Source organism: Falco rusticolus, chromosome 2, assembly GCF_015220075.1.
Source record: "Falco rusticolus isolate bFalRus1 chromosome 2, bFalRus1.pri, whole genome shotgun sequence".
Classification (NCBI taxonomy): domain Eukaryota; kingdom Metazoa; phylum Chordata; class Aves; order Falconiformes; family Falconidae; genus Falco; species Falco rusticolus.
In genome coordinates this window covers 31,929,124-31,957,057 of record NC_051188.1, presented here as the reverse complement: position 1 = coordinate 31,957,057, position 27,934 = coordinate 31,929,124, and the positions used below count along the sequence as shown (strand labels likewise).

Here is a 27,934-nt window from a genome sequence, read left to right as displayed (position 1 = left end):
TATTTAAAGACTTGGCTTTTATCCAAAGCCCACGCACGCACGCTTCATATAAGAAATACAGACAGAAAAGAAGCGAATTCTCCATTAGTTCATTGAACAGTTCTGCTGCGGCTGAACACAAAAGGCACCATTTCAGTTTCTCCATGTAGTCCTGATTTACAAGCAAGTTGCTTCCCTGAGGGTCAGCCTTGCCAGAGGAACGATGTGCCCCCTTGTAGTGCAATGTGTCCCTGCTACTTGGAGTTTCACCTAGGCAGACAGAGGCTCAGGGCAGTGATTTTTACTTGCAATTCTTTTTTTTTTTTTTTTTTTTTTTTTTTTTTTGAGGATTTCACATGGAAAGTGCAAACACAAAGGCTGAATCTTCTGATTGTTGTGATGCACTGAAAATGAAGGGCCATGAAAATTCTTCTTTATAATTTCCTTGATTTCTGATTATATTGTCCATTCCTGAAAACAGCCATGACGACTGGTAGATATATTGACCAAATGTTTTTATTCATTCATAGCTTCTCTTTTGATTTAATGCAGTTGTGATGAATTATTACGTGTTTCCATATATAAGGAAACAAAACTATGGAGGCAATGGATATTCAAGAAGGACAGTAAGAACCCAAGATCTTGCCATGATAAAAAATTTCAGTGCTGCTGATGCAGGAGTTTGGTCTTCAGAGAGCTACAGCGTCTGTTTTGACAATGTGGCATTTGGCATGTGGCATCCCCAAGTTACACAATGTTAACCCTGAAAGAGAAGCATGAAAAAAGGGCTGGATTTTGGACTAACAGCTGGAATGTCCCATGTTGTAGCCCTGCTGAACAGTATCGCTTTCTAGGGTGTTCAGGGCTAAGCCTGAAAATCTGTATTTAGGAATCAAAGTAATTTTCTTCTGATTCTCAGAGGAAGGTAGATGCTTCCTGTGGTGCTCAGTTCTTGCTCTTGGCACTCAGTTTGGGCTTCCATTTTTTGGTTTCAGTCCCTTTATTCATAACATGTAGCTGTGGGCAGAAACTCTGACCACACACAAGTATCCAAAGATTCACTACTAACAGCTCAAAAATGCAATGTATGGGATGAGGTCCTTTTAAAGCCTCAAGGAAGAAGGCTGAGTATTACAAACATATAAGAATTGCACCCCCTTGCTCAAGCCCAATTGCAGAGACATGAAGAGCTGCAGGCACTGTTCCAGCATCTTTTCACTATCAGTGCAATTTCAATTATATTCAGAATTTTGAAGTCCTTTATTTGCCCTTTCATACTGTTAATATGAAGGACCTACTAGCCTAAAAACTAACTAAGAACAGCTACGGATTTACCAGGAGGCACAAAGGGAAGAAAGACAGACTTGTGCTATCCCCCGATATTTCAACAATACTGTTATTATCCATATATCTATCTCAAAGAATTAAAAATGATATTGACGTGCATATAATGTTAACAACTGCTAGCTAATAAATATTTTTAAATATGAAAAATACGAAAGCTACAGACTGCATCTACTGCACAAATGGACTTGCATATACAACTTATGAAGAATGTACTGACGATCAGATAATGTTAGCCTTTGAATGCAAATGTCCAGTAGAAATCTGAGAGGTAAAGACTGTTGAACATAGGTGTTCAACTTTTGCCTGGTATGTGATACAGTAGTGATATTAAGATGACTGTAGTTGTTACATTTTTAAATCATGCAGTTTGCAAGCCAAGAGCTGTGATTTACAATGCAGTGTTTTATTTTCCATGCTCTGGCAAGTGACACCATGGCTTTATTCTGACTTGGTTCAAACACAAATTCTTATGTTAATAGTGTATAGTAAAAGGAAAGGAAGTCAAACAATGAAGATTTGCAAAATTTTAGGTACAATTCTTTTATGATTTCTCATTTGTTTTTCAATGCTTGCTGTTCAAGGAAATGCATTTAAGCATGCTTAAACTAAGAAAAAGGATGATCTGAATTATTACTGTGTATGAATGTAGTTGGCATGTTTTAGCTGATGGATCATCATTATTGCCACTGTTGTTATTAATTAACATGTTGAATGTCTTGAATGTATTAAGGCATAGTAAGTTTGTAATCCATAGACAAGGTTGATGTTAACAAACATTTGTGATTACAGTTGATATAAAATACAGCACTATACTACCAAGTCATGATGCATTTGCTACAGGATCTTATGCATTCTCTACAAATATATTTTGCACTACTCCTCCCAGTTTTCTTGTGATCACACATTCATTTTATAAGCACTGTATTTTTTTCTCTTTGTATTGCTTGCAGTAACTCAGGCATGAATCCATTAATGCAATTACAGAAGTGTAAAGCAGAAAGCAAAAGACTTACTTGGTAATACAGCAGCACAGAGTGACCCCACGGTAAGGTCATGCTGCTTGCCCTGGCTCCTGTCTGTGGTCAGGAGAGGTCTCTGGGAGCTTTGGAACCTGGCACAAACTTACTCCATCATGCGCTACTTGGGGAAAAGTTCAGACATTCAGATCTGGGCTCAAAACACAGGCAGCAAAAGCCGAGGTGCAGTTCTGGGAGAGGAAATTTATTACATATTTTTACCTGTCCCACACAGCTCCTGACTGCCCTTTTGACGGCACTTTTTAAAGTTCATGTTTGCAAGCACCTGTTCAAGTAGGAAGCAAGGTTGGGAGTGGGGTGGAGAGTATCTATATCTGGGTATGTGGTGTTCAGTGATGACAAACATTTCAGTCTATACTTGAAAGAAGGTTTTAAAATTGAGACATACCAGAGCCAAGATGGATCAATGTAGTAGTATGAATAAAACCAGCCAGTCTCTGTCATCAAAAATTTAAAGTGACTATTATTATGCCTTACCACCTTTGATTCCTCACCTCAATGGCCACAGTCAACTAGAATCAACAAAGCAAAGCCTATATGAGCTCAGAGCAATGTTTGAACATGCATCTCTTGCATTTACAGTGCAATACTTAATGTCAGTGTCATGGTATGTCTTTAGGTTTAATGTACACTAAAGAGGATCATCTGCTCTATAAATTCAGCTGTACCTTTTCTAGAAGCACCAAGCACTAGTGCACATGAAGTATTTTAACATTACCATGTACAGCCTAATATTTGAAGATGTGAGGTTAGACCTTCGGTTTAGGATCAGCAGTTGTTAGCATCCTGGCAAAAATCTGGGGGACGTATTTTGCTCTTGGTTTCATTCAAGACTTTTTGTCCCATTTTTGCCTCCAAAACTTATGCCCTGAGAGTTTTACAACATAATAATCGGCCTCTTACTACTGCCCTCTGAAATCAAAGCCCTGGCTTTCCAAGCAATTTCTCAGTACATTCCTCACAAGGCTAAGAGAGATCAGCTAAAACTTGGAGGCAAACCTAGATCCATTTAATGAGCCTATCATTCATTAACATTTACATTGCCATTTGTTTCAGTGCACTTGAAGCAAATAAAATAGGGGAAGTAAAGCAGAAAGACATCAATGTCAGTGAGAAGCTTTAGGGCCCGATACGATTGCTGCTAGTCAGCAAACAGCAAATACCTCCAAACCTGGCAAATGCACTCCAGGGTTGCTGAAACTGTTGGGAGATAGAGCACTGGATGGGAGGAAGAATGTTGTGGCCTGTCTGAACAATTGTTTTCCAGGGTGTATTTTGCAGTGGATTTAGAAGAATTAAGAAGAAAAAAAGCTCTTCAGCTGAGCTTTCTGGGTAAACTGACTTTGACCAAGAATGTTGTTTATGAAAATGCAAAAACGCTCTCACTGTTTCTAATGCAAAACAGAAAAAAAAAATATCTGTGGCACAGGCAGAACAGCTTTGATTGTAAGATTCCCTATTCTGATTCGTCCTGCTACAAGAAGTGCTGCACTTGTGCCAGTGTGCCGAGTAGTCTGTTCCTAATGCTGTCTTCCTGCAACACATAAAGGAAGTTTTGAAGGTCTGGCTGCTGCTGCAGCTCTGTCTGGTATCACAGTTGGTAGAGAGTCACAGCACAGCACCTGGCTGCTGCAGAGGCTACACTGGCTTAAGTAAATTCTTAGAACCATTTCTGGGCAGGTATCCAGAAACCAGCTAAGTTTAGAGAGCTTTTCAGACACAACTAATCTGATACTTGACACCCTTGAATTTAGGTGTGTTAACATTTATATCGAAAAGACCGGCACAGCTATGTGTTAACATGGTCAGATAAGATGGCAGCTTGGTTTGGGAGCTATATCCTTCTGCAGTGGTGATGCAGTCTGTTAAACTAAGACCTTTTTTGCTGATTAGAGACTTGCTGAGCTAATTGAATGAGCTCTGTTCAAATAAACCAGATGGAGCTGCAGGAGTCTGCACACGGCTGTGATTTTTCCCCACCTAATCTTTAACCACACCATTTAAATGCCTCTACGATGTGCCACATAGCACGGAGGGAGTAAGATCATCTATATTTTACACTTCATTGCTCACTCTCTGCACCTCTCCCATTCCTTTCAGATGCTGTACACCTATTGATCAAAAGCCATCTTCTGGGGTTCCCCTGCTTCTGGAACTGCTGCTGTACTCCAAGGTTTTAGAAACACAGAGCACCCTATTTATAATCTCCAAAATCAGTGTTACAACGGAGTCTGCAGTGACAATCAACATCAGAAAAACTGCTACCATCTGCATATTACTGAGAAGCATTTGAAAAAAAGTTCTGTAGCCTCTAAAATGACCACATTTTCATCCAAATGTGTTTACATCCATTATAGAAGCCTTTCAGGTAGGGACTGTAGTTTAAGATATAAAAATAGTAAGAACAGTGGATGTATGTGTTTTGGAACCGTACGAAATCCAGGTTGTGTCAGAACTACAAGAGCTGGGCTAGTTTCCCATAAAATTTATAGATATTACAAACCCCTAAAGTTTAACTCCATCCAGGGGGAATTATATAATCTTTCCTAAGTCCTGGTCTCCAAGCAGCCTGAAGAATGGCCATGCTGGACTCTCCTAAGGTGTGACTGCATAGTGCTGTGGCCTTCTAAGGTCTCTTAAGACCTCCTCCAGGAAATTCAACTCAACTTTCAGCCACTTTCCTTGGAACATTTTGGCTCTCAGACTGCTGAAGTTGTCAGAAGTAGCTTTCACCAGTAGCACTTTCCTCTGGAACAAGCTACCTAAATACCTTAATCCTCATGTCAGCTATTACAGAACTGGCAGACCATCTGTTTTCAAAAAAGCACTTATTCTTTTCACTTACAAAAAAAAAAAGCTTGTCATTTCATACAGTCTAGCACCAGTAAAAGCTTCTGTACAATTTATACATGCCTGTTTTCCTCATGTCTCTTGTCTCAGCCCCCATTTGCACTCTCTTCTCTTGTTCATCTATGTCACTCTTAATCGCTTTTTTGTCTCTCTTCTCCCTGTCTTCTCATTTAAAATGAAAAGCAATGAAATTTTTAGACTGGTTCTTTGATTCTACAGGACTGGATTCCCCATGGCCTTAGAGCTGAAACAAGGCCAACCCATCTCCTGCATGAATTAGGCTCTGCATTTTTAGCTTACTCTGGAAGTCCACCCAAAGTCCTTAGATGAGGTTTTATACATGGTCCATCTGGCAGCCTGCAAGCTGCAAGGTGGCTCTGCCTTGTTTGCAGTCTCTGCTCTCCGACCTTGAAGAAGGTCCAAAGAAGTTGTTAGTGCACTATGTGAAGTCTGGTGGTTAACACCACATCATGCTCATACTGCAAGCCAGACAGGAGGCCAGGGGTATTAGGATGTGTTGTTAAAGGCAGTATGCATACTGCAACCCCTAAAAAACTTTTTGCTGTGCCAGGTACTTGTGGCTAAATCCTGTGAGATGTTGAATCATTCTAATATTCGATGCTTCCGAAAAGGCTGAACCCATTGCAAGCCATGCACTCCTGCTGCTACTGTTACATTGGTGCTGGTGCCAGTGTGAAGCCAGTTCAGTTCCATCAGCTGGTAAAAGCCTGGGTTTTGTATGTGTGCGTTCCATAAATGTAGTGAGTTGAACCTGCTCGCAAGTCAGATGAGAGCTATCACCAGTGTAAGCAACGGGCCACAGCTGTGTCTGGGAATGGGAGGGGGATGTGGGAAGGTAAGGGAATCGTGTTGGCAATGAGCTGCTACATCAGTGCTGCCATGTTGTAGAATACCCTTGTTGCAGCTGTGAGGCACACCACTGCGCTCACTGGTGCTGCCACCCAAGGTATGAGTGAGTCCAAAAGCTGGCATCTGCTGAAGCCTGCATAGGGAAGGATGACTATGGAAAATGGAGGGAGGTGATTGAACATGTCAGCTGTCACATTTTCCCAGAAGCCCAGGGTGTCTATCACCGCAGTCTGTGCCTGTTCAGCCCCTGGAAGACCACTGCTTTCCCACTCTGTCGGGCTTTGAAACCATAAGCCAGTGGAAATGTGAGCTCCTACTTGTGGCTGCTGCTTTGCAGCATCGGCAAGGAATCCCACTGCACACTAAAGTTCCTGAGCGACTTGTCCAAGGTGTGTTTTTTGCGACAGATGACTACCATAAGGACAAAATCCTACAGCTGTTCCCCTGTGCTGTGCAGGATAACCTGCCTTGCTCAAGGTTGACAATAATCAGCTCATCTTGGCCAAACACAGTGTTATTTCTGGGACCCTGGTGTTGTCGCGCTGTGAATCAGCAGGCCTGCAAAGCAAGAAAGTGCTTCAGAAAGCATCCTGTCTCTTCAAAACCTTCTGATTTCAAAAAAATTGTGATGGTACTTAAATGCTTCATTTTACAAAATTTTGTAAAGTACATTTTTCAATTCAAAAAGAAGGAAATGGTATTCAAATGGTGATAGGAAAAGCTGGGTTACCCAAAGCCAGACCGTGGTAAACAGAAGAAAAGCTGGATTATTTCAGTAATGATTTAATACAAAGTATTCTATAGACAATATGGACAAATGATCAAAACTTGGGAATCAGGAAAGAGAATAGTCAGGCTCCTTTAAAAAGTAACAGCACTGAAATTTTGAAATTTTCCCCACATAGGCAGTCCTGTGTTTTGATCGACTTAAATCCTGTACTGTTAAGGGCATGGCTTTGGGGTCACCTGCTACCACATCTCACTGTCTGTTATCTTGTGTAAGTCATATTTCTGTTACCGCAGACCTACTTCAACTGCAACTCTTCTTTCACAGGATAGGCAAGTACAAATACGTACTGCCCTCAGCACATGCTTCCTCCTCCTTGGGTATAGAGTACTGCCAAGTAAGTGGTGTACTTAAAGTGGTAGAAAACATACTGTGTGGTAGAAAACATACTGTATGTACCGTGCTCTTTGGTGTTACACCAGCCTCTCTGTCCGTTCAACATTGAATCATCTCCTCTTTTGGAAAAGGTTAGGCCATATCTTATACCACGTGCTGCCTGGTTTTTAGTACAGCATACAAACATGTTTGCTTTTCTTTGTGTTGCTTCTACTAGCACCCAAATTGGCATAGTTTCTTCCAGCTGCTGCTTGTTTAGCTGCTGTGCCATGTTGGCCAAAAGCCTCTGTGAAGCAATTATGACTGATCTTTATTTGGCAAGCAGTCAGAGGACAACAATCTGCTTCCCAGATCACCTGTTGAGATTGGAAAATACTGTATAGCAGTGAAAAGCCTTCTGTAGCACCTTCCTACCTGAGAATCTTTAACAGCTTTTCATTTGCTTATTCAAACAACATCAAATCCAACACCGTGACATACATAGGAGTTATTATCTTTGTCGGGAGTCTCAGAAATGAAATGAAATCAATTTTCCAGGACCTGCTGGAAGATTGCAACACTTTCAGAAAATTTTGTCTGGATTGCAGGTTTACACTTACTAGAATTGCCTTGCTGGGAACTCATGTTGTGTGAATTTCTGGTCCACTCAAAGCTCGGAACTATTCTCAGTTCCTTCACCCCCTCAAAGCCCGGAACTGTCCTCTGTTCCTTCACCTTTACAGGTTAAAACCAAATAACACTGTCATTTTTTATCCCAAAACTAGCATACGATAAAGACCTTTAGCTCTTGCCAGTGCCGGAGTCCACTTCAGATTATAAAAAATTACTAACAACAAGGCCACAAAATAACATTTGCTGTTATTCCTGCTTTCATTTTCCTTTCTTCTTGAGCTCTGCACATCAGAGTCTGTTATTAAGTTAGAAACCGCAAGACGTGTTGTCGTTGTGTGCCTATATGACATACACTAGAAGCTGGAGCAAGAAATATCCCCAGTCAGTCTCATCTAGCACTGTTCATACCACTAGAAAGTCTGTTCTAATGTCTATTACAAGTAGTGGAGAACAGATAATTCCTTTCCTCTGTATGGCCACCTTTTAGTCTTGAAGACTATGTTATCCTTAACCTTTTTTTAAATAAACAAATCTACTTCTTTCAATCTTTCCTTGCAGCTCATCTTCTGTATCCCTAGCCTTTGTCTTGTAGCTCCTCTCTACAGCCCTCCTGAAATGCACACCATGGAGCTGGACGTGGTGCTCCAGCTGAGGCTTCGCCCCTGGCAAACACAATGGAAGGACTATTATATTTTTACACACCAATAACAGTGATGAGTGTTTATTTTTTCCAATGAAGTCATCTGCTGTATGACTGAGCATCAGATTAACTCCTTCTCAGACAGAAAGTCCAAACCCTGAAGACGAGAAGGCTGTGCCAGGGCAGGGAGTAGTTGACTCCCATGTGCCAGACTTGCTTTCATCATGCAGTCAAAGGGACATGAACAATTAAAATGAAGTATGCGACTAATAATTATGGAAGTTTCCAAGGGACAAAGGAAACTCTCCAGTGGTTACAACTAGTGACAAAATGACAAGGCAGTTTGAATAATGCCCATAACCATCTGGGTCACTTCACTAGCCATTCATTTAAGCAGTAGGACACTATACAAAACTGCCTCCACCACTGCAGAGACCAGAAAAGAAACGATTTTCCATTGTAAGTAGCAGTGAAAACAGTGAAACAACCATCAATGCACAAAAAGCAGGGCTCCCTGGTACAATTGTTTGAGGGTGGCCTGCTTTTGTTTAAAAAAGAATCATAAAAAATATGTGTGAGGAAACTCCAGAGCAGTAAGGTCAGGGAACTAATTAGTTAAACCTTAGTCCTTCACAGCCCAGCAGGAAAGAACTGGCTTTTGGACAAAACTGTTGAAAGACTGTGTAACCAGTAGCACACCAGTAGCACATGGATGGCTCAGAGACATGTGAAAAGATGCTGAGCACTAAAGTCAACTGCTGATATGGCACTGATGTCAGGCTCAAGGCAGCTTGCCAAGCATAGTCTGTTGACTGTTGATAAAAGCCTTATTATCTCATAGTATGAATTGGCTTGAGAATACAAGAAAAGAGGTTACTCAGAAGACCCATCCAGAAGTCACTAAAAGTAAAGAGAAGTTAGCCTGAATTCCCCTGTATTCAGAAGTATGTGGTTGAGTACTAACAGGTACTTTAGAAACATTATCAGGTGCAAGCTGTAATGAGCAAGCAGGAACCGGTTTGCATCAGAGATAATGAAAACCAGCTGCCTGCTGAAGGAACTGGCCAAACTCCAGGAACAACTTCAGGTCAAACTGGAACTAAAGCCCTCCTTAAAAGGGGACAGAAATTTGGGAAGCTGGGAAACAGAAGTGGCTGTCCTGCAAAATCATTCTGCATTAGAGCCAGTTCAAATGATCTCTGTGCAAAAAGAAAGGATCTGTTCAAAGTTTATCTCAAATAAGATCGTCTCGATTGTAGATATAAAACTTGGAAAGTACTAGACAGTTACTAGGAGTTTCAGGATGGGGTCTGAACATGAGTACCAATTCTGAGGTGTGAGTTTGCACCTGCCTTTGGAGAGGCCCATATGCACAGACAACTTTGCAACACTGCAATTGGAGCATGGGCTCTGTGGGCTGCCCATGCTGTAGCAATCGAAGTCTAAAATTTCTGGGAGGTCTGTGATGGACTTGGATGGTTGTAGAGAACTATTTTCTTTGTATGAAGCATTTTCAGCACACTGGGACCCAAGCTTTAAATCCCTTTTGTTTGAGACATTCATGTACAGCTACAGCCAGCTTCTTAGCAAAAGCTGAACAGGCATCATTCCCTTTCTCCACCAGCCATTAAGCTTAAATAAAAGTTTCTCAGCTGCCAACTTTGCCCTGAGATTAGCGAGGGGAGCAATACCACAGGGTGTTTTGACCTTTCAAGGGTAAGGTATGACCACCCACATGCCACAAGGCAGCAGAGTGACAGCAGCACTGGAGTTGCACCACAGGGGTAGATCCTACAAGCAGGTCTGGCAGCTCTTCAGTCAGAAAGGGAAAGCACTGAGGTGCCAAAACAGGCTGCCTTTAGGGGCAGAGAAAGAGCTAGTTTCAACTATTTCACAGTGATTCCTCCACTCTGAGCCAAGAGAACAGAGTAGTTCTGGGTCTTGTCCAGTCTTCGTGGACTGGTCACCGCCACCAGTACAGCAGCTGGGACCAGCCCTTTTGGATAGCCCCTGCGTTCCTCCTCTAGCCAGGCAGTGTCATGGTGGCCACAGCTGATGTCCCACACACAGCGCACAGTGATCCTTCTGGAAGAGGATCAGATACACATTCACAAAGCGATGCAAAGCTTACATCCTGAGGGCATAATTTCAGTGTTGATAATGCAAAGAAACACATGGAATTGCACAAAGCTCAAAAGAAAAAAAAAATCACCCATGGAAGTGTTTTATCCAAAATTTTCAACGGGGTATTTTAAAGAGCAAAGTAGCTATTTAAAACCACGCTGCCCTTTCCTGTTCCCCCACTGAGCGGTAACCCAGGGCTGCTGTAGCACTTTGAGGAAGCTTGACCCCAGGGTGCTGTGGTGTCACCAGGGAGCACAGGCCACATGGCTGCAAACCGAGCGCCAAACCCCTGTCGTTACAGTTAACGAAGGGGAAAAACCCTGAGGGGTGAGCAACCTGTTCATTAACCGAGGGGCACTGAAACACCTCATGTACCTGTTCCAGTCTCCTGGGGTAGCACTGCTACTGGAAAATACCACTATGCCCCGCCAGCTACGAGTCCACCAAGGCCAGCATCAAAGGCAGACTCCTGACTGGAAAAAACAAGGCAGCTCAGTTCCATTCATCCATCCACCCCCCAATTTGTTACAAGCCAGCTCGCTGTGCTATATATACCCGCCCACCCCGTTATCAAACCTACACCGGGGCCCTTTAAATCAGCCGGCCCGGCCCGGCCCGGCCCCTCAGGCAAGCCCGCCCTCGGAGCGGGGGAACGGGCCGGGCTTTATAACCGGCGGGGCAGGGGCGGGCGGTGACTGGCACGGGCGGAGGCGGGAGGCCTCGGTGGTGAGTGGGGAGGCGGCAGCTGTTGCTGGCCCCTGAGGCCGGGGGTGGGCGCGAAGGTGAGGGGCCCGCCAGCTGTTTCTGTGCGAGCTTTGCCGAGCGGTGTCGCCGGAGGGCGATGGGGGGGCCGCTGGCTTTGCTCGGCGCCCTCCACCCCCGAGCGAGGGCGCGCCGCTTCCTTCCCTCCGGTGCTCTCCCTTCGTGGTGCCGCTCGTCTCACGGCGGGGCCGGAGGGAGCCGTTCTGCGTTGTGTGGGAGGGAGCGAGCTGGCCCGTGCGGGCGTTGCTGCCTCCCTTTGTTCCTTACCCGGCGTTACCGTGTCCCCCTCGCCCCGGCCGCTTACGCAGTGGCGCACCCCTTCTTGTGGGACAGCTGGCGTTTGGCGAGAACGTGTAGCTTTAGCACAGGTTTCTTTTCTTTCTTCCTGATGATGCTTCACTGCTTGACTACAAAGTCTGGGCTGTGCGTCTGGTACAGTCTGTGCAGTGAGAAAGTATTGCTTGTGTAACTATGTGTGCTTATAGTACAGGTGGTAACTTTTTGAGACTAGTAACTCCTTTAGCATAAGCCGCCTGTAACATTGAAGGGCTAAATCAATTTTAAATAGCTAAAACTACTGTAAGCTGGAGTATACTGTGTGATTGGTATGCTAAGAATAGATAGTTAGTTCAATATGTGACTTAAATATTTAGATATTGCCCTGTTTGAGAACAGACTTTAAGTGATGCATTCTTTTATGGAACCTGGGCTTCTGATTTTATTCCAGTCACACTGCCAATAAAAGCAACCAGACTTTCTTCTGCAGAGAGTGTGTGGATGAATCTCTGTATTAACTTAATGCAGTGTCCTTCAGGGGTGGTATCACCTCTGCCACCTTACTGTTGTAATGGAACAACAATGTATATTTGACAAGGACAACTTCTTTCCAGTACAGCTGGAGCCCTCAGTTTACTCCCTAATGAGGGCTGGACTCCCTTTTTAAGTAGTTTGCCACTCACTCACCTGGTAGAGAATTCTCCTAAGGAGATGCTTACTGTTTTTATTAGTATACAGAAGAAATTCTGAAACCAACCAAGAATTCAGAAAATGAGACAGTTGAGGTGAAAGGGCAACATTGCTTGCTGATATGTTTTTTGGATTTTTTCTTAAGATAAGCTCTGCTTTAACTTCTTCCTATAAGTATGGAAAGCTAGAAGGAGGGATGCAGAGTGTAAGTGGAAAGACTTGTATGGCTACTTTGGCCTACATGGCAGGAGAGGAGACTGGTCAGCCTTTTAGAGGTAGAAGCCTTGACAGTGCTATGTAAGGCTTTCTCACCTTGGGTTATGTCAAAGGAAGAGCGTGCTGTAAAACTTCTGCGTTAGGGTATTCTACACATACGTTGAAACTTCAGCTAATATTAGTAAATCTGTGTGCAGTTTGGAAACTTTGGCTCTGCAGTGCTTGCATAATTCTATGTTATGTCAATGCTCCAGAATTGCGCAGAAAAACTGAGTAGCCTTCATTGCCTAGATAGAATGAAATACAAACCAGGAAAAAGACAGATATATACTAGTTCTGTCAGTCTTATGATATTTGTGATAAGTGAAAATGTGTTTTAATGTGTTGAGTGGAAAAAAGTTGACTGTTTTCAGTTTGACGAGTTTCTCAAAAGCAAAGTTTATGTGTGTGGCTGATAGAGGGGAAACTGAGCTTGGCTTTGTCCTTGTTAATTAAATGATCTGCCATTAATCATGGCTGGACAGGAATATGAGGAATGTGGAGCTGGAAGTGACCTCTGTCTGGCACCTATGTGGCTCTGCTGCTTTCGTATTGAAAAGCTTGCATAGTCTATGCCTGTGGCTCCTGACCTCTGTTCTGCATTCTTGGCAGTTGGTAGGTGCCCTTACTTGCCTTTTCTTTGGGTTTGTACATCAGTGGTGTTCTTCGCAGCGGCCTAAAGAGTCAGATGGGTTTCTGTGCACTTGGTTGTAGAGTATTTGAAATGGTGTGCTTTGAGCTCCTGTGGGTTTTTTATTGTATTGGCAGAAGACTGAAGACCCATGTAACTAACTCTTCATGAAGTAAAGATGACAAAAGGAAAACTAGGGCTGCAGTAACTAAACTATTCAGGCATGCTTACTGTCTGCAATGTCTGTTGATTTCCTTTGGATGCTGGATTATTGACACTTCTTTGGCCACTTCCTCCGGAATGTTAAATTTTACAAAAGGTGGTAGTAAGCAGCTGGTGTATTTGCAGTATTTTCCAGCTGGCCAGTACAGGTGAATAAACAAAGTAATAGGGAAGGTAGGTGCCAAGGGAAATTGTTTCAAGTACAGTTATGCCACAAAATTGGCAAAAGATAACTGTAGAACCCAATGTTTAGGAAGATTTAGAAAATGGGTAATGGGAGGTGTTTATATTATGAGGAAGGGAAAAAAATAAGCAGTGGAGAGACCTGCTTGGTTTTGGGAAAGGCAATATTGTATCTGCAGGACTAGTCTGGTTTTGCTGTTCTTACTCTTTTTGCAAGATAATTGGAATATTTTAGTTTCTCGCAGAGCATATGCCATAGTTAAGCATGATTTGTGGTCACTTTGTGAAATTAATTAAATTGACTTTAAGCTAAAGCAGCCTTTTTTACTGTAAAAGGCCTTATGTACCCGATTACACTGTTTTCCTGCTTGTGAACATTATATGAATAATGTGAACACTGGTAGCAGAAATAGGCCTTAATGGAAACAAAATGTGGTATGCACCTCTATCTTCTGTCCAGGTGTACCAGCTCAGGTCATGTTAATGTTGATGTGAGGAAGAAGGAAGAGAAATTTGGTAATGACTGTTCTAAAGTTCCATTTGATCGCAGGACATAGTCAAACTATTTCAGCTTGGTAAGAATCCTTGGAATTTTTCACTGCAGTGCTCCTTAAGATCACGTCTGGGAGACAAACTGCTTCAGCCTTTCATGGTGAGGATAGTGGTGGGCCAAATAAATCTGAGACACTGATTTGAACCCAGATGCCTTTCTGCAGTATTACTGACTTTCTTTTGATTATAGAAGGTGTATTAATGTTTTTACGCTTAGTATGTTTGGAAGATCCATCTTAAATGGGCAAGGCACAAAGTTTTATTAAATGTTAGCATATGTATTTATATAACAGATATAATTATAGAAGCATTAAATGGTGTTATTTCACAGAAAGAAGAATCAATGTCAGCGCTAAACTGGAAGCCCTTTATCTATGGAGGTTTAGCATCAATCACTGCAGAATGTGGTAAGGTTTGCATGATTTTTTTTACTCTAGTCCCTTTTAAAACAAGCTTGGTTCCATGCCATCAATTAAACAGTAGTATACGATGGTCTGCAGCATAGGAGGCTTTTTCTTTAATGTTGTCTGAGGGGCTCCTCAGAACTTTGTTATAATGTCAGAACACTTCAGTCTGTCAAATTTGATCCCTTGTGAAACTTCTTTTTATACAAACCTCATATTATATGGTGTTTGATCTGTTCCTAGGCAGTGGTCATAAGTATACACAACTTTTCTTTTCCTAGAGTAGAGAAGTTGAGCTCTTGTAAAATTTTTCTCTTGGCTTTTCTGAGTAGCTATGTTGCAATTTAAATTCTTTCTTGAATGTGAGCAGCTGATTAGATTTGAACACTTCAGTTAGTGAGCAACGTAGAATAATTGCTGTAGTGAGACAGTGCATCTGATTCTTTAGTGCCTACTTTAGACAAACCTAAAATATAAACATTCTTTTAAAGTCTTATCTGAAATGCATGTACATGAAAATAAAGGAAATTTGGATATTCACAGTAGCAGAACATAGCCTGACATATAAAATTAAACCTAAAAAACCACTTTAAAAAGCATAATTAGGTGTAAGTTTTCTACTACTGTTTTGTTTTCCTTTTCTGCCTTCTCTGATGAATCTTGTTCGAACTTGATTGTGAAACTACTGTTATTTGACTTGACTGAATGGTGCCAGTAATGCCAAAAGCTTCATGAGGAAGACAAACAATAATAAAAGCCTTGCTTGTGTGGTGAACCTCATAGAACAGATGTAGTTAATTCTGACTCCTATTAGTATTTACATGAGTACTGAATGTTGAAGTGGTCCCTTTTCTAAAGATATGCTGTGGAGGAATATGCTTTCTAAACACTTTCATAAATGGAGCTTGGAGAGCATGAGTTTGACATAGCAGTAGGCCACAGGAAAGCAGTAACAGAAATGGGTACTGCTGCTATTTCTTTTGTAGATTCTAAGCTAGAATCTGTATAGCTTGTCCTATGGAATTTTTCTTTGCCTTCAATGAAGTGATCTTCAAAAATGCTGGTAGAATACACATGCGAACTCTGTACTTGATTGTGATTTCAGAGTCTTGTTCACTGTGGCTGTTTAAGGCCAGGCAATACCATGTTGCCTGAAAACATAGTGAATGCAAAATGTAAACATAGGAAGTAGGTAAGGCCTCTGACAAGCTTTTAGAAGAAACAAGGTGACATAAAAGAAACCACTTATTTAAAAGAAAGTCTTGGTAAGAGACTTTTTTTTTTCCATGGGAGAATTTTTGTGTTCTGGTATATAACAGTGGTTGTTGTTTCTTACATAATGTTCTTTGTTGCCTTTGGTTAGGTAGGTACTTGATTCATTTTCTCTCTGATTTTTTTTCTTTAAGGGACTTTCCCTATTGATCTGACCAAAACACGTCTCCAGGTTCAAGGTCAAGTTAATGATGCCAAATACAGAGAGATTCGTTACCGTGGAATGGTACATGCACTAGTCAGAATATGCAGAGAAGAAGGACTGAAAGCCTTATACTCTGGGTAAAATTAATTGACTTGCAGTAATGGTTTATGAACAGTCTGTTAAGTATAAGTCCATAGTGTGTGAATTCTTCGGTTTCAGAATTACAAGGTATTTGGTTAGTGTCAGTCTGGAATTTGAAAGCCCAAGCTTAGATTGCTTCAGTCTTTGTACTCTGCAATAGCATTTCATGTTTAAAGAGAACAACCTCAAACAACCAAAGCTACTTGGAAAAAAAGCTAAGCATAAAGTTACTCTGTATAATGCTGTTATGGTTGTTCCATCTCAGAAGAAAAATAAATTAACCTTTATGTATAAATGGGCACTGTTGAAGGTGTCTGTGCCCATGGCAGGGGGGTTGGAGCTAGATGGTCTTTAAGGTGCCTTCCAAACCAAGCCATTCCATGATTCTGTGTTTTCTTTAAAAATGCAAGATGGTGGGGGAAAAGATGTAATCTGCATTTGCATGTTTCAGACATGCTTACCAGCACAAGTCAAGGCATGTTTTAATAGTAATCCTTCCACAGTTCATTCATGTTATTGCAGGCTTTGTTTAAAAAACAAAACAAAAAACCACCACCAACAACCCCCCCAACCTTGTTTTGTTTATAGTGAGTTTAAATTGTTGATTTAGATGAACAAACCTTTCTCTGGTAGATAGCTTGTGTTCAGTCTCTCCTGCTCTAAAATATTTTCTGACCAGTCTTTTGCTATTTTGAACATAAATATTATCACTTTTTTTACAGGATTGCACCTGCAATGCTACGACAAGCTTCATATGGAACTATAAAAATAGGCACTTACCAGAGCTTAAAAAGAATGTTTGTTGAAAGTCCAGAAGGTGAGTTTCCAGTTTAGTTGAGGACTGCTTTGCTTGAAGCTGGCTTTTTCCATTTGGTATCTTGCTGTAGCAGTTAAAAGTCTGCTGAAACAAAGTGAGTCAGCACTCTCTCTGGTTAGAGGATGAGTGGCATCATCCTGCCCTGATGCATCCTAAGCTTTGTAAATCTTCAGCTAAACTTTTTTTTTCTTTGTTTATGTAATAGATGAAACCCTGGTGATAAATGTTCTATGTGGCATTCTTTCGGGGGTAATCTCATCATCTATTGCCAATCCTACAGATGTCTTGAAGGTAATGATGTGTTTGTATAGAGTTTGTCCTTAGTTTTTGTCCTCTCATTGAGGAAATGCAGAATATTCTGATGAATATGGGATTTGTTTTGTAATTGTATTTATTCTCATCTCTTAACTTCTAAAAATCAGTAATGCTCTAAATTCTTGGAACCTCCTTCTGGTCCATACTAATTATTTTGAAGTATGCACCAGGAAACTGATGGCTGAGGGGGTAGTTGGATTTGTGTAACTTTTTTTGGGGGGAGGATAGGGGGAGAATAATGTAAGATCAACTTTCATGCTGTAGAATTTGTGTGGAAGTGACACTGCATATATAATCTATAGTTCTTGGTAACACTGTTAACTAGGTGTTTCTTGAGCTCAAAATAGGTGAAGAGAATTCGGAGGCAAGAGTTTCAGTGACTGCTACTTGTACTGTAGGATTCTTTAATCCTGTAGAGAGGCTTTGGAGTCCAGTGTCCCATGGAGACAAGTGTTCCAGCATCAGCCATTTAAAGTGAATTAGTGAAATGATCAGCTCTCTAAGAATGTTAGCTTAATGATAGCCATTAAACTCTTTTCCAGTTGCTTGAAAGGGCTGATGGTATTTAACTTGCAGAACTGTAGCATGTGACTTGTGTGGCTGCCTCTAATGAAAAATTCAAGCCAACACTTCCTGTTCTTCTAAAGCTACTAAAAACTTAGTCCTTCATACAGCTAGTATGGTTATGTAGAGACATTTCAAACAAAGCTTGTATTTCAGTTGTGACTTCAAGTAGTTATTTCCCAAAATTATATCTGTGTACTAACTTGCTTGTCACCAAACTTGTATTTGGTAGTTACCATGGCAGGTTCCCAAGGACACTTTTAGAAATCCATGAGGTCAAAGATCATGATCCTTACTAGCTGGAATCTTAATCTTTTTAACCTTTCATTTTAACGTGTTCCTCTGAGAACACTGTAAAGGACATCCTGCAGAAGCTGTCTGTCAGTCTAAGTGGAATAGTGCACAAATACAGAAATAGAAGTGACTTAATGCATCTAAAAACTACACCAATGTACTTGTTTAAAATTAGCAGCTGCATTTGGATAGTTAAGGCAAAAGACTGCATCATGGTTATGATACTGTTGGCTATGAATTTGTATTCAATGACAAATTGACTTTACGACTTAAGATTGTAAATTAAAATGTTAATGAAACTGTATTGAACTGTTATGTATGTTTGAAAAGTATTTATATTCTATCTTCAAATGAATCTCAGATCAGAATGCAAGCCCAAGGTAGTGTGATTCAAGGAGGAATGATGGGCAACTTCATACAGATCTACCAAAAGGAAGGCACTAAAGGATTATGGAAGGCAAGTTTTTTTTTAACTGTATCCTGCACTTTAAATACACCTTCTTGCTCAACTAAATTTCAGGTACTAATACAGTATTCTCTGCTAAAATATGGAGAAGCTAATATGTATGTAGTTTGTCATGACTACTTCACTGCTGGTGTCTTGACGCATTTTGGCAGAGGGTTACTGCCAGTCTTGTGTTCAAGGATTAGCTACTTCTTAAAAAAGGGGAGAGATAAATGGAGACTTAAATTAGGGTGACTGGCTTTAAGGCTAGTTCAACAACCCTTTGCAAGACATGTCTCAATCTATACACTCTGCTCTTTTTAAAACATATAATAAAGAATATTTACAAGTAAAGGTAGTAATGAACATCCACTGTAGCTCATGAATTCTTGTACTCAGTCTTGTAAGTTGTCTCTTATGCCAGTTAAACAGTGACTGTATGATTGAAGACCCAAAATGGACAATTGTTCTGAAACGGCTGGAAAGTAGAAATATTTTTCTATTAGTGTGCTTTCCTCTGCAAAGTTTCTCCACCTCCATTTTTCTGTTAATCTTCCTTACTTTGTTGGTTTTCCAGTTAGTGGCAAGGGGAGCCAGTATCACCTGGTTGTTGAGGTCTTAGCCTGACTGTTAATGTAAGAATTCAGGTGTTAAGCACAGATGGAGTTGCACAAAGGAACTGAAACTGCCATTCAGTGTGGGAAAGTTATTTGTCTATTAATTTGAATTTGCATTTTTGAAGCACATACATCTAAGACGTATACTTAGATGTACCTTAATTGAACTCTGTGTTCTTAACACATTCATAGTGTATTGCTTTGTACTAGAAAAGCTAGGTGTTTCTCATGGTGCACAAAGGTTAATTTTAAACTTTATATTTTCTTTTGCCAGGGAGTATCATTGACAGCACAGAGAGCTGCTGTTGTTGTTGGAGTGGAACTGCCAGTGTATGACCTTACCAAGAAGCACATAATTATGTCTGGATTCATGGGAGATACAGTATATACTCACTTCCTGTAAGCTTGTATAACTGACTGTTAACCTAGATTATCGTTGGTTAGTTCTCATTATAGGGCATAAATCTCTTGATTTTTGTTATCAATCCAGATGTAAATATACTTCTGGTGTGTTTGTACTTCTTAATGCAATAGCATCTCAAATGGTAGCACATAGCATGGAAGCTAATTTTATTTAGGATTTGGATTTAGCTTTCTTCTGAATATGGATTTTTTGTGAATGGTCTGAATATTTCAGCTGTGCAAACAGAGGTTAGAGGAAAGTTACAATCAAGTATTTGCTGTTCTGAGAGGCACAAACATCTGTTCAAGTATACAGAAACTGCGTATAAGGGCTGTATATCAAACCTTCAAAATGATGCTTTATAGTAAATGAAAAGGAATTTTTCACACTTATTAGCTAATGTAATTTTTAATTAAATGTATTAAGCACTCATTAATTACTGCATGTTTTCTGGAGAGGGGGAATTCTTGTGCATCTTTAAATGTGGTAGGTCAAATTTCATTAAACCTTTCTTTTGTTAGCTCAAGTTTTACTTGTGGGTTAGCTGGAGCCCTTGCATCCAACCCAATTGATGTTGTAAGAACACGCATGATGAATCAGGGAAGCCAACAACATGGGGGACGCTCCAACTACAAGGGTACTCTGGATTGCTTGTTACAAGTAAGTAGTTCATGTATCAACATAAGTAGAAACTGATGCCATCAAGCAATGATTTTGGTGTCAAACTTGACATTGTTCTAAGTTTCCCTAGAAATTAACCCAAGTAATTTAATTTCCTTTTTTGCCATAATGTTCAAAAGGACTATATTGCCAATAAGGCACTTGATATGAAAAGTATGTACGATTTTGACAGGCAGGAAGAAAGTTAGTGTATACTGCAGGCACTTAATACTTTTTGGTGCTTGGATAAGGAGACAAAGTCTCTCAGCAGCACTGTCTCAACTTTATATGATGTTAGGATATTGATAGGAAATGATTATTTTGTAGATCAGTTCTTGAAGAACAACATCTTGTGGGGCAGATGGCTTTCTCTATTGCATATTGTGTAATGGAAGGCCTAGTATAGCCAAAGGCAATGTCAGTCTCTTGATTGTGATTATTTTTGCTTGGTTTCTTAAATCCCTAAATTGGGTATGAGGTGTGAGCATGGTGGCCTTTTACATGGAGAAGGGTGGATAGGAAGCTATTGGTATCCAACTGTTGACTGAACAGTCAGTCATGTATAACAGTCCAAGTTATGCTGTCCAGTGTAATTTTGTGGAGTCCATAAAGCAAACTGAAAAATTTCAGGGGGTGTCTAATGTGAGCTGCAGCTTTACATGCAGCACTCTGCAGGGTTGGTTGAGGTTTTTTTTGGGGGGGGTGAGGTAGAGGGGGAAGACAAGTCCAGGAATGCAATTTGAATGAATCTGGGTTGGGTACTGAATGACAGACTGCAGCTTTTTCTGCCAGGTAAAGCTGCAGGCATTACTAATCTTGGCTTTATCTAGTGAAATGTTTTTGTCCCATTGTACAAGGTTTAAATCAGGGTTACAGCACTAAGCTATCACCTTGTCTGGTACAGAATCTTGTTACTGAGATGCTGTCTAGATTTCTCAGAACTACATAAATGCGTTCTTGCTATTGCTTTTTTCCAGACATGGAAGAATGAAGGCTTTTTTGCTCTGTATAAAGGGTTTTGGCCAAACTGGTTAAGACTTGGTCCTTGGAATATCATTGTATCCTTTTCAAAGGTGTGCAAAACTATTAACCTAGCCATACAATAGCAGGTATTAACAGTTTCACAGAATGCTCAGTGTGGAAAGTGTCATGTCAGCGCAAATATTTGCTTTTATATGAATAGAAAATTGTGTAGTTGACAACTTTTCTTAGTCAATTGCTGCTGGTCAGATTGAATTTGTGATTCACACAGAGTGAATATTAAGAGTGTGATCTTGCAAAACATTTTTCTATTCCTCCAGTTTCATACCTGGCCATTTCATTAGTTTGGAGCCCAGTATTAAATAAACAGACCAGATGAGTTAAGAATGGGGGCTGCTGCCAGAACTGGGGGAATTGCTGGTGGTTAGCCATGAAATCTTGTTGTTTATCTTATTCTGACACAATTTTTCTTTCAAGAGCCAGCTGATCAGAGCCCTGGGAGTTGTGTTGGCAGTAATGTTTTTTTTTTTACCATGAGCAAACCTGCTTTAGCCCACTAAAGCTAAGTGAGTAAAGAGAATCTAAGGGCTTTTGTAGGGCTTTTTTCTGCGGCCTCAGTCCTGTGTTTCAGATCCTGAGGAATAGGGATGGGAAAGTAATTGGCATCACTAGCCTTAAAGCAAGCTTCATTGTTCTGTGTAGTACTGCATAACAAAAATGGCCAGCCAGCAGCATTGCATAGGAGGGAACAAAGAGTGGAACAAAGTTTCACACAGGTGCAACTGTCATTTAGTAGGAAAGTGACCATTTTGCACTCTGAACAGGAAATGGTTTTCCTTAATCACATATTCCAGTTCTTTCTGACATATGAACAGCTGAAGAAACTAGACTTCTGACATGCTGAATTCTGTTAATGTACTGTTTCAGTTTAACCTGTAAGTTGTCTTGGGTATTTGCTCTTTGTCTGACATGCTGGCCAAGGGCACTACAAGACTGTTGTGGATGAGAACCTGGAAGTGATTTTTGAGGCAGACTGGCTTCTGTAACAATGGCTTGATCGTGTGATTCAGGTGGAATACCTTCTGTCAACTCTCTTAAGTCTTCTTCAATATGAAGATCTGTAATGCAACTTTATGCTGTTGATACTCCAATGCACAGTGTTCTTACTAGAGGCAAAGAATGATCTTACTGTAAAGGAAGATAAAGGAGGATACCAATGAGCTGGGCTTTTCCTGTTTTCAGAACTGTATACAATTTGACTATAATAGTTCATAGTTTCTAATTAACACATCTTTGCAGCAGGTACTTTGCTGAACTGCAAGCCTGCAGTACCAATTCTGGTTTTAGAGCTTTCCTATGTTTTCAGTCCTTAGATGCCTGCATAACTTTCTGGGAAAAACTCCGCTTCATTTGAAAGTGCGGTTGCTACAGTTGACATCAGCTTTCTACAAACTATGCAAAACTGACCTGTTCCGTCCCCCCCTGTATCATTCTTGATTTTTGGCATAAGTCATTCTTCAACATACCCATCTGTAAATTGCAAGTACGAGTGAAGATCCAACAAATCCATGTTCATTTGCCTGTCTTGCAGAGAAACAACTTTCCATGCTTCTTCCGTTGTTGGGAAGAACTACTTGTAATGGTTTACTGGCTGTTACGTAGCATCTGAAAGATGCACGTTTTAAACTGAGTGGTTCAGGCTGTGTCATGTAGGTGCCTCTGTGAAAAGAACCAAATCCCTCCAAAGCTAGGTCTACTTGTTTTGAAACTAAACCAGGTTTGGGTGTCTCTTTAAACAAGGAAACTTGAACTGCTGAGCACTTCCATAGAGCAAAAGGGCCCAAGTTGCTGTTACATGCAATCAAACACTTTATGTATGTCAGCCACAGCTTTCTTGAAGTATTACCTCTTGGCTTCAATGTACATCAGAGATTCAGGGCCATTAACTAAGCAGTTACATCAAGGTTCTTATTGAATGCTGCTATTGAATTCCAGGAAGGGAAATGTGAGATGCAGGTCACATGATGGTCTTTCTGCATTTACAGAGGGTAGCAAAGCAGGATGTGTAGCTTTAGACTTTTGTGGCATTGTGTTAATTGCTTAAACATTTTTGGTTAATCATACATTCCGCTTAAAGAAATTTCATTGCGATTTCAGAATTACTATAATCACTTAAAATTACTAATTTTGAATTCACAAATGGATTTTGAAATGCACAAGGCACTTTCTTTCCTAAGCATACCCATATACATAGAAAAACATTGTACCTTATGTGCAGTGTTTTCCTTATAGCTGTTTCTATGCTTTAATAGAAATATTTGTAAATATTTTTATATGCTATGTAAACTAAGTCTATGTTTTACATATTCAAGCTTATTAAAAGTTTTAAAAGCATTATGTAGTGACCCTGACTTTGAGTTTTGAAGTTTCAAGTGGGCAGGGGTGCATTTTCAAGGTGATTAACAAGGGAAAGCTGTTGCTGGCATTGAACTGCATGAAGTTGGTTATTTAGCCAAGGCAGTCTAAAGTTGCTGTAGTTAACAGCTATGTTCCTGTAACTTACTGGCTCTGGATAACATACACAACATGTTTTCACTGTTCTTTGGCATATTTTAAACTGCAAAACTATTTCCCATTCTTAGGGAAGCTGCTTGGTCTGCAACAGGTCAATCAGCTTAGTTTTGTGTAGCAGTGAAATACGCTTATTAATGTGTAACCTGAGTGGATTTCTGGGGTTCATATGTGGTAGCACAAGTCTGGTGGGTGCAGTGCTGAGGGGAGGAGAGATCTGCCAGTCTGGAGTAAGGAGGTGGGGGTGCTCTGCCTGGGTACCCTGGGGAAGCTGGAAAGGGGGTGGGTGTACAAGAGGGGCTGAAGTGGACTGCTGAGCACCAAGGGCAGAGCTGTGAGTGGGAGTTGGGGGCTGCAGCTGAAGGTGACTGCTGCAGTGAATACCTTGTGCTGTTTTCAAGCTCTTTAATTTCAGACATGCCTTGGGATTTAGTTTAAAGGTAAAAATTTACAAAAACTAACAGCAAACCAAAGATAATGAAGGGTGTTTCCAAAGTAAAGAATGAATCCTGCAGTGGGTTCTGAGGAGGCATGAGGGAAAGGGCGGCTCTGGTTAACGGGTGATGCTGCAGACAACGCGGGGCAGTAAGGAGGGGGGCCGGAATGGAGGGTCCTGGGCCTGCCTCGGCGGGCCTCTGCACGCCGGCGGTGCTGCCCTGGCCCTGGGGGCGGTCACCGGAGCTCGCACGCAGGGGCGGGGGGCGGCTCCCTGCTTCGGCGCCGGGCAAGTGCCACAGGTGGCCGTGGGGCAGAGCAGCGTGAGGGACACAGCGGCCCCCGCTGGGGCCGGGGCAGCTCCGGCGGCGTCGGGTGCCCCAGCGCTTCCCTTACCTGTCTCAAGCGGACGCTAGTTGTCACGTTACGATGAACCGAGGTCGAAAGCACCGCAGCGAAGGGGCGCCTGGGTCGTTAAGGCGGGCGTTCCGGTAGGGCTGAGTGTGACAGACCGGCTGGCCGGGGAGGGAGGTGCCACCGGCAGGGCTGTCCTGCGGGCTCCGCCGCCTCGGGAAGGAAGGCTCCGGGGAGCGCAGGGGACGACCCAGCTGCCGACTCCGGCCTTTCTCCGGGCTGCTCGGCGGCGTCCCCTGGAGGGCCGCAGGCGTGCGGGCGCGGGGCTCGCTCTGCCCGGGGGCGCCGCAGCCGCCTGCGCTCCTCCCGCCGGCAGGGGGCGCCCTCTCTGTCAGCCGCCGCCCGCCCTCCCCCGCCCCTCGCTGACGCGCCTCTCCGCCCACCGATGACGCTGCTGCCACGCGACGCGGCGCGCGCCGTGCCTCCCCGGAAGCGCCGCCGCGCTCCCCGGCGTTCCGCCCCGCTCCCGCTCCCGGCCTCGGCCCGGCCCGGCCGCCGCTCGCCCCGCCGCCAGCATGGCGGAGCCGCCGCCCGAGCCGGCGGGCAGGGAGGTCCGGGACCGCCTGAGCCTGTGGGACCGCCGCCCGCAGCCCGCCGCACCGCTCAGTGACCGTCAGACGGACTCGGTACTGGAGCTGAAGGCGGCGGCCGAGAACCTGCCGGTGCCACCCGAGGTGAGGTGGCGGCGCTGCCCGGGCCGGAGGGAGGGACCGAGGGCCGGAGGTGGGGTGGCGCCGCGGTGCCACGTCGCCAGGCGGCGGGGGGGCGGCCCCGCAGGCCCCGGCCGGTCGGGCCGGGCCGGGCCGCCGCTCTCCCCCCGTTTTTACGGGGCTGGACAGCGTTGTCCCTTCTGGCGAGGCTTCGGGCCGGCGCGGCGCCGAGCTCGGCCCCTGCTGCGCTCACAGCCCGCTCCTCAGCCCGCCGCCCCTTTCGCCTCTCTCGGGAGGGCTCGCTCTTCAGCCCTCCCGGCTGCCCTCCCCGCCCCCCCCCCGCTGCCCCCCCTGCCCGGGCTTGCCGGGGGCTTGTAGCCAGCAGCGGCTTCCCCCTTAAAATCTAGGGAGCTTTCCCTGCCTGGCCTTACCACCTCGCTCCGTTCATCCGAGTTTGGCCACTTGAAATTGAGAGATTGTAGTCCTGCAGGTATATGGGTTTGGCCCTCCAGACTTGAGCCTGATCAATGCATAGCTGCTGGCACCAGTGTTGTTTCCTGGTGCAATTTACAGATGCTTCAACAAGCCGTATAATGCCAGGAATAGTGGTAAAAAGCTTAATAAGTTGTTGTTAAGACGTGGTCTCCCTCTCAGTTATAAAATAGAAGACTCTGACGAGGTGGTCATTGTGAATGATGAGTGCTCCTTTGCCTACAAATGGAAGGGGAACAAAATGTTTGCATTCCTTAGCTGCACTTCTTGTGAGCGGTTATTGTATTTGAACAGGTTCATATCACAAGATATATAGTGCCATAAAATCAACAAAGTTGGCTCTTGGCAAGTGTCTGAAAGGTCAAAATACCAAAGGGGAGGGGGCAAAGCAACTTCTTCCTGAAATGCACCCGTTTCATTTCATGTTTCCTGGTTTCCTGTAAGCTGTATGCAACTACACTAAAGTAAATATTGGCAGACATTCAAAACGATTGTAGAAGTATGTGCTGCTGTTGGAGGATGTTCTTAAGGATCAAAAACAGGTTTGCAGCAAGGCCAGTGCTGTATTTGCCAGCTAGGACAGTGGGAATGCCAAAACGTTGAGTACTTCAGCTGTTTCTGGCTCCTGCTGAAGTGGATTGGGACAGTCGCATGCCAGCTGTTCTGAAAAAACAGGCTCTGATGGACTCATCTTTTCCTCAGTAGTAGTCTCAAAAGAGTCCTGCCTGTTTTTGGGGGGCAGTGGGGAGAGCTACGTGGAAGTTGAACAAGATGGGGCAATCGGTCTTTTCTCAAATAGCTGAAATCCTGATGGTTCTTTCTTTGCTGGACTAATATTACCAGGCAATGAATATTTTACAAAGTGAGTAATTTTGTAGAGCTGTACCAACTTGTATTTAAGTATTGCTTTCTGTTTTTATGTTACTGATGTTCTCATCAATAGAAAACATTACTTATCAAGTGAAGTAAAAAGGGTATTACGTTAAATAAGAGTATATAACAATACTTGTTTTCTTGAATTAATTCCTTCCATATAATCTAATTAATAGTTTCCAATCATAGCTGAATACAATTTCTTTCAAGTTACTTTCTTCCATAGTGTTGTGGTTTAACCACAGCTGGTAACTAAGCACCACACAGCTGCTCACCCACCCCATCCCAGTGGAATGGGGGAGATAATCAGAAGGGTAAAAGCGAGAAAACTCGTGGGTTGAGATGAAGAGAGTTTGGTAAGTAAAACAGAAGCCACATATGCAAGTAAAGCAAACCAAAGGATTCATTCACCACTTCCCATGGGCAGGAGGTGTTCCGCCATCCCCAGGACAGCAGGGCTTCATCATGCGCAAGAGTTACTTGGGAAGACAAATGTTATGACTCCAAATGTCCTTCCCCCAGCTTTTACTGCTGAGCATGGTGTTATATGGTATGGAATATCCCTTGGGTCAGTGGGGTCAGCTGTCCCGGCTGTGTCCCCCTGCCAACACCTTGTGCCCCCCCCCCAGCCTGCTCGTGCTGGGGTGGGTGAGAGGCAGCAAAGGCCTCCGCTCTGTAACCACTGATCAGCAGTAACTAGACCATCCCTGAAATAGCAACACTGTTACCAGCACAAATCCAAAACATAGCCCTGTACCAGCTACTATGAAGAAAATTAACTCTCTCCCAGCCAAAACAGCACACCTTTTTTTTTTGTTTAAAAAAATGATTGTGTGTGATAATTTCCATTCAACAGAGCTATTCCTTGTCTTCTAAAAAAGCTTTTCTTTTTAGCTTGACTTCTTCAAAAAGCATTTGAAAGAATATGAAACACTATCTCCTGCATAAATTCTGGCAGTCTTGAGTTTTCTCTGATTATCTGGCAAAAAAATCTGACAATTCCTGTACAGTGGTGTTGCCATGTCGTGTAGACAGTGATGACATTTATTTTTGCTTCTGTGTATGTTCTGAATTCTTATGTTCTCAGATACTTTTCTAGTGCATTTCTCTGTGTATAAAACCAGTTAAATTGGAAATTAAAGTATAACGCATCAGTATGTCAGGTGCATGTACGTTTAGTTTCTCTTCTGACATGAGTATGCACTTACATAAAATGCAGTGTAGTGTTTTCTGACTTAAAAAAAGAAAATAAAATTTGTAGGTATTCCTGAATATATAGATATGGTAG

General features: G+C 42.6%; 2 protein-coding genes and 1 long non-coding RNA gene across 9 annotated transcripts in view; 2 read left to right on the top strand and 1 right to left on the bottom strand.

The window, feature by feature from the left end:
• Nucleotides 1-74: 74 nt before the first annotated feature.
• LOC119142889 lies at nucleotides 75-22,385 on the bottom strand. Of its 6 annotated transcripts, XR_005102488.1 has the most exons (7): nucleotides 22,291-22,385; nucleotides 18,898-19,028; nucleotides 16,896-17,013; nucleotides 11,612-11,783; nucleotides 10,958-11,055; nucleotides 2,340-2,463; nucleotides 75-742 (listed from the first exon to the last, which is right to left on the bottom strand). It is a non-coding gene; the product is annotated as an uncharacterized LOC119142889 (long non-coding RNA). The 6 variants fall into 6 exon arrangements; XR_005102490.1 differs by lacking the exon at nucleotides 18,898-19,028 and having other exon boundaries at nucleotides 16,896-17,016; nucleotides 22,291-22,378; XR_005102484.1 differs by lacking the exon at nucleotides 18,898-19,028 and having other exon boundaries at nucleotides 22,291-22,378.
• On the top strand, nucleotides 11,131-22,291 carry SLC25A30 (solute carrier family 25 member 30). Of its 2 annotated transcripts, none has more exons than XM_037376451.1 (10): nucleotides 11,131-11,308; nucleotides 14,485-14,560; nucleotides 15,964-16,111; nucleotides 16,838-16,932; nucleotides 17,138-17,223; nucleotides 18,467-18,562; nucleotides 19,442-19,566; nucleotides 20,092-20,230; nucleotides 21,208-21,288; nucleotides 22,066-22,291. In XM_037376451.1, exons 2-10 carry the CDS (start codon nucleotides 14,497-14,499, stop codon nucleotides 22,105-22,107), a joined length of 876 nt encoding a protein of 291 aa, XP_037232348.1. In that variant the 5' UTR covers nucleotides 11,131-11,308; nucleotides 14,485-14,496; the 3' UTR covers nucleotides 22,108-22,291. The 2 variants fall into 2 exon arrangements, with proteins under 2 accessions (XP_037232348.1, XP_037232347.1); XM_037376450.1 differs by having other exon boundaries at nucleotides 11,301-11,364.
• A 2,710-nt stretch (nucleotides 22,386-25,095) lies between the features above and the next one.
• The window catches only part of COG3 (component of oligomeric golgi complex 3), a 33,027-nt gene continuing 30,188 nt past the window's right edge, over nucleotides 25,096-27,934 (top strand). Inside the window, exon 1 of the mRNA XM_037376599.1 lies at nucleotides 25,096-25,305. Coding sequence (XP_037232496.1) covers nucleotides 25,147-25,305 — 159 coding nt within the window. The 5' untranslated portion in view covers nucleotides 25,096-25,146. The remainder of the gene's footprint in view (nucleotides 25,306-27,934) is intronic.

Coding starts and splice junctions, on each gene's coding strand:
- SLC25A30 (XM_037376451.1), top strand. CDS start 14,497: ATGTCAGCGCTAAACTGGAAGCCCTTTATCTATGGAGGTTTAGCATCA. Junction 14,561..15,963: donor ATCAATCACTGCAGAATGTG/GTAAGGTTTGCA, acceptor TTTTTCTTTAAG/GGACTTTCCCTATTGATCTG. Junction 20,231..21,207: donor CTCTGGATTGCTTGTTACAA/GTAAGTAGTTCA, acceptor GCTTTTTTCCAG/ACATGGAAGAATGAAGGCTT.